The sequence below is a fragment of the Corylus avellana genome, chromosome ca8 (assembly GCF_901000735.1).
Source record: "Corylus avellana chromosome ca8, CavTom2PMs-1.0".
Classification (NCBI taxonomy): domain Eukaryota; kingdom Viridiplantae; phylum Streptophyta; class Magnoliopsida; order Fagales; family Betulaceae; genus Corylus; species Corylus avellana.
This window is the reverse complement of record NC_081548.1, coordinates 21,862,395-21,868,438: the sequence shown is the minus strand read 5'-3', so window position 1 is coordinate 21,868,438 and position 6,044 is coordinate 21,862,395. Positions and strand designations below refer to the sequence as shown.

Sequence of the window (6,044 nt, the reverse complement as noted above, 5' to 3'; positions counted from 1 at the left end):
GAGTGCTAACTTTGTTTTAATCAATAAGTGAGATATCATTTGTAATACGAATTAAAACTCAAGTGAGTAAAAATAAAATTGTTAAACCACGGAGGACAAACTTATGTGCCATTGGCTTTGGGTTATGTTAGTAAATACAGCTTGGAGGAGAACTCTTTCAAAACAAGATACTCCATATGTCACAAATTTCAATAAAATCGTATCTTCAATGGTAATTTGCAATCGTCCAAATAAGAATACTGTTCAGTTTTTTATTTAACAAGTATATAGTAGAATACATCGATTCTTACATTATGATTAATAATATAAAAATTACATTTATACTAGAGGGTTCTCTCCTTTTTGGGCTATAAGAATAAATGAAAATTTCAAAAAAGAAAAACATTTATTCATCTATGTGTTGTATTATGATTCATTTAATTTTTATATTAACGATTGAATTTCATGTCTTTATTCATTGCTTGTGAGAGAGAGAGAGAGAGAGACCCTGCTCAGTTGAAAGCCATACCTTATCTTTACAGAAACGAGAAACAGGATATCACCAATATTCTCGCCAGTCCATAATAAGCCACTACAAATTGTAGAGCTGGCCAATCATGAAATACAGAAAAGCCACGTGTTTTTTTTTTTTTTTTGGTAATCTCTGAGATTGGACTCAATTAAGCTCGACACATGCAATCAGGAGCAGGATATGTATATATCGATTGCTTCTCCTTTCTTAAACGGATTTGCCCTTGTCTACTTTTATGCCCTTCCAGAACTGCTCCTTGAAACTCTGACCACTCCATGCTTCTATTAAGAAAGAGCTGGCCCAAGAGTGCCATGTTTGGTCTTATAGTCTTCAAGTTCAAGTAAGCTCGATGTCCCACCTGATGATACAAGTAAAGTTACATTTGTTCAAAGAATTTTGATATTTGTGGATAGAAGAATTAAATGCTTCAGTTTTATAGCATATTTGCAGGCTTTTGTTGCATTACACATAAAGATCTGGAATCACTAGCTAGGACATTATGAGCGCGTTTGCAAATGCAACTTTAAACCAAATCGCAAAAAGTGTATAGTTTAGAAGTGTGTTTTTTTAAAAAAAAAACAAATGCGGTTTAAAAACGTAGAAAAAAACTATGTTTTCAAATATCAGGCAAAGGAGTACGTTCTTAAAAACACATTATTTAAAAGCTAAACTCTGATTTTAAACGTCAAACCGCGACTTTACTGAACGTTTAATTGCGTTTTCAAAATGCACATTCTAAATCTCACTTTTTAAAGCCGCAAATTCAAACGGACCAACATATCATGACCCTCTATCCCATTGGTCTTACCATAACAAGTGGCCAGCCAGCAAGTCATGATCTGACGATTCTGATAATCTGACTTACTATAATCTTAATGAGGACATAATTTTACATAAATTTATCTGGAGATACTTACCAAAGCATTGTGCATATTGCCTGGAGAAGCAGAAATAAAGATGTCGCTCTGGATGCTCACATAATAATCAACCGCAGCCAATAAAGAAGCCTTGCCTTCAACCTTGGCCCGTTCCTCCACAGAGGCAAGGCTCTTCTTATCTTCCATTAGTGGAAACAATTTGCGCAAAGTTGAGATCCTCGCCTCTCCACCATAAACCTGAAAATCATAAATCCAAATATGAGATACCTGTTTCAACTAATAACTACAGAGATATCTGACAAACCATATAAACCACCTTCTTGTCTAACGATTGCTCAGAATTTCAACTTAATGAAAAAATCATGAAAACCTTGTGGGAAGCAAGATAAAGGCGAGTATTATTGTCAAAGCCCAAAGCTGCTAGCAGCAATCCTATCTCTTCTGGAGTCAACGGGCACCGTCCCTGATTTCGCAACTCCTCATCAGTGAACTGAGAATTTAGGACCCTTCCTTGCCAAATCACCTGCCGGTATTTTGCAAGAGCCAGTTTCTCAGCTTTACCCCCGCCAAAATCACAAGCTGAGTGAGCAGCCATATCCTGCACGAGCACAATTTTTTTTTTTTTTTTGGGTAGGTTATGAGGAAATAATGAGTAAATTGGTGGTCCTTATACCCTGCCCCAGATATTCACAAGAAATTCACGTAAATAAAAGACACTAAAGGCAGATGAGATGGTCTAGAAAGATGGTTGCTATTGGGAGTCCATCCTGGGGGCTTATTCTTTGTATTGGACCCACTACCTGCTACTGAGAGTCTGAGACCCTAGATACTTATCCCAGAAACTTTCATTTGCACAATTGGTCCAACACTAGTATTTGATAAGATATTAGTCCAAAAAACTCCAAAGATAACTTAAATCAACTCTAAATTGCCATAAAAGAAAATGAGAACATACTTTATCAAAGCGAAGATGTAATACGACAAATTTCTGAGCTTTCTGTTTCCCAATCTGATATTTTTTCTCCGAAAGGTACTCAGTCTTTGTTGCTTGGATTTTATTGGGAGGTGAACGGAGGCGATTGACAAGGGTGTCTCCTAAAGCCCTGATATAAGGAACAAAGGCTAGTGCTTGAAAGTTGACTTTACACCGTAGACACTGAATGTTTGCAGGCAAGTTGTCAAAAGTCAATCGGTGAGAGAATGGGGAGATAGCAGCAATTCCATAACTGCATCAGAGAAAACCCTTAATAAATTTGAAAAAGTATTTAGGATTGCAAACCTAGAGCGCCAACAAATAAATAAATATTGAGTATTGATACCTCAACATAAAGGGGGCTTTCCATATGAATCCAGGCAAAATGAAATAAAAACATCTATTACCGAAGAAAATTTGGCTAAAATCCAGATACCAATTAAATCATCAAGTTCTGGCATTAAGTATTTTAAGAAACAGGTGGCTTGACAGGTTTGTATATTATTATATATCTTAACCAAATATCTTGTTTCACGGAGCAACATTCCCAAGAACGAAATCTTTCACATTATCCCCTATTTTGAGAACTTCTCTAGAGCAAAAATGCTTTCCATGTTTTCCAGCGAAATCAGATCTAGCATGATCAGTGTAATAAAAGAATGACGGCCAAATGCCCATTGTAGTGACTAGTGAGTCTCCAAGCAATACCAGGAACCCAAATCAACTGCAACAGGAGGCATCTTATGGACAAGAGTAATATAAACTTAAAACCACCAACAAAGCAACAATTTTAAATCTCAAGAGTAGACGTAGTTATTCATTTACCTCTGCAATATGGGCAGGACATTTTCCAGATACCAATTCGCTGAAGCATGAACAGGCGCTGTCTTAATTCTGGTAGCTCGAATGCCCGTGGCATAATACTCCCTTGTGCTCCAAGAAAAATCACTAGGCAGCTCTTTCACTATTGAAACTTCATTGCTCAGGACATCAATAAAGTGGTCAACATCAAATATTTCTGTGAATGAACTGCAAAAGCATAACTAGTATAAATGCCTTACTTATTGGAAATAAATAAATAAACTGCAGGTAAGGTTGCAAAAGCTTACTCATAAAGTACCTTGAATCTTGCCACACAGGATTCACTTCTAGGTGAGGAATCACGAGGGTTGCATTCAAAATTTTAGCAACAGCAACTGCATCACAGATCTTTAGGAAACATGAAACAAAAAATGAAGTTATGTAGACATCTCTACAGCGGCAAAAAGTTTGCTACATAGTTGTTACAACAAATAACATCTCTCATTATGAATGTCTCTCCTATTCTCTCCAAAAGATACATCCTTACAGTAGATTGTTGGTTACTTACCCCCATCTTCTGCTGGTTCAATCCTCCATCAAGGAACACCTGGATATACCCACTAGAATTTTCCGGCACTAACACAAGACATTAAATGTGAGTACATGAGAAGACATTTCAGCACGCATCCGAAAAAATTCCTAACCAGCACTTCATCTCATGTACAAGTATAAGTAATGGAGAAACCTATATATTATGCTCTATTTTCAGCACTCACTCACATGGTACATTTGTAGGCTTGGCACAGGGTTTCCATCCTTGGTTCGCCAAGGGAGACCAAAGTTTACTCTGCTGTTGAACCGACTAAAAAAATCTCAGTGCAAACATCTTTACCATTTACATAAATTTTTTTTTTTTTTTAAAAAAAAATGTCAAGTGCTCAGTTACTTACAAATTGGCCTTGTAAAGCGCCCTGTAATAGAGCCAAGTGCCTAGGTTTGGGAGCATTCCACTCCTGCAATGCAATGAAACAATTCTTCATTCTTTTCAGTACAAATCATGGTTTAATCATATTAAAACCAGAATGACCACGTTTCAAGCAGAATTTTCCTAAAAAAAATTTGCAGTGCAAGTTAACAATAAAATACAGAAAATTTGGCATTTGATTTATTCAATTTAAACTGTAATCTTTATAGAAATCATAAATTACTTAGTAAGACACAGATTAAGTGACACACATAGAAATCAAATCACATTGACGCTATTTAGCTTATCTGATTCCCCACCGATTGAAATAAAATCATTTAAAATAAATGAATACAAATAAACAAAAGAGCTCGGACCACTTGCGAAGCCATTGAATCCTAGCATTTTCTAGTAACTTCACTCGCACAATCGGGTAAAAAAGAAAACTAATCATTCACTATAATCTGAGTGACGTACAGAGAAGATGGAAGGCGAGGCACGGCCCAGAGGGCCGAACAGATTGGGCAGGAAAACCGGCAAGAGGACCACGAAAAGCCCGGCAATAGCAGCTCTCTGGGACCCGCTGAAGTAGAGCTTCATTGCCCGTGGTTTTGGTGTCGACGGAATGTCTTTGGCGTATATGATTGAAACCCTAACCCTAGATTTCAGTCTGAAAGTGTGTGAACTTTGAATCTATGAAACTGGCACGAGTCGAGCAGAAGAAGATTTTAATAACTCTTTTCTTCTGTTCTTAAAAACTCAAGGTACCTGGTAAGTGGCACCTGCAGTTACTCCCTTCCCTCCATCTACGTTCCAGAAAATTAATGACCCGCCACGTCAATGTTATTCAACGGCAAGAAAGATGCTACTAAAGAGTGTAAAATCGGCCGTTATTACGCAAAGGTTAAACGCTATAATTGGAGTAATACTATAAGTCTCTCTTGTATTTTTCTTAAGTCCATTTATGAAAGATGTGGTTATTAAAATCACCATTGGACTTATGATTGATCATTATTGTATTTTAATCAAATGTGATTTTAATAGTCACATCATTCTTGGAGGGACTTAAGAGAGACACAAGAAGGACTTCTAGAATTACTCTTATAATTGTTTTTGTAGGCAGTTAAAAAAATTGCTAACTGCTTATATATAAATAATAAGAATAATATACAAAATGAGGTCGTTTTGGTGGATTTGATGTAGGGTTTCATTTCAAGTGTAATAAAATTGATTTTTATTCATCAAAATAATAATAATATTTTTGAGGTTTGTTACATTTTGAAGTATTCTAATTCTTTAAAAAATGCTCAAAACCATAAATAGGCCCGAAAGGTTTATTTCTAAAAAGTTGTTATGTGGTACGGTTATTAGTTTCAATAACCTTATTTTAAAACTAGTAACTGCCTAAAACGGTTGTAGTGACGAAAATTCGATAACCACCTAAGACATTTGTAGTTGGTGATTAGAGACAATTACCGCTTGTACACCTACTACTACGCATATTTATGTTCGTACACTCTTAAATGTACACTTCCTGATATGATATTAAAATGACTATTAAATTTTGAATTAAATAGTTATTTTTAGTGCTACGTCGAATAGCATTTTTCCAATGAAAACAGATCTTCTACATTTCATTTGAAAGGTAAAAATTATTTTATGAACAAGCTTTCAAGATATTTAACCGTGCACATAATTTTACATATTATTAATTTCACTGCCACAACATGTAACACCCTACCATTCTTTTACTCGTAAATCGAAAAGCAAAGTAAGGATTGCTAGAAATGGGGAGGAGCCATTTAAGCAAAAAAATCATCTCTTTTAAAATTGGGACAATTTTGTCCACTCCTTTTGCTTAACCAGCTCCTCTCTATTCCCCGTACTATACCACTACCACTCTTTGTAGTTGTAGCC

The 6,044-nt window shown here is 35.9% G+C and overlaps 1 protein-coding gene across 2 annotated transcripts; it reads right to left on the bottom strand.

The window, feature by feature from the left end:
- Nucleotides 1-491: 491 nt before the first annotated feature.
- LOC132190653 (O-fucosyltransferase 31-like) lies at nucleotides 492-4,947 on the bottom strand. Of its 2 annotated transcripts, none has more exons than XM_059605692.1 (10): nucleotides 4,605-4,947; nucleotides 4,114-4,176; nucleotides 3,944-4,025; nucleotides 3,732-3,799; nucleotides 3,483-3,571; nucleotides 3,188-3,391; nucleotides 2,345-2,615; nucleotides 1,760-1,987; nucleotides 1,429-1,626; nucleotides 492-869 (listed from the first exon to the last, which is right to left on the bottom strand). In XM_059605692.1, exons 1-10 carry the CDS (start codon nucleotides 4,725-4,727, stop codon nucleotides 660-662), a joined length of 1,536 nt encoding a protein of 511 aa, XP_059461675.1. In that variant the 5' UTR covers nucleotides 4,728-4,947; the 3' UTR covers nucleotides 492-659. The 2 variants fall into 2 exon arrangements, with proteins under 2 accessions (XP_059461675.1, XP_059461676.1); XM_059605693.1 differs by having other exon boundaries at nucleotides 3,944-4,013.
- Nucleotides 4,948-6,044: the final 1,097 nt, after the last annotated feature.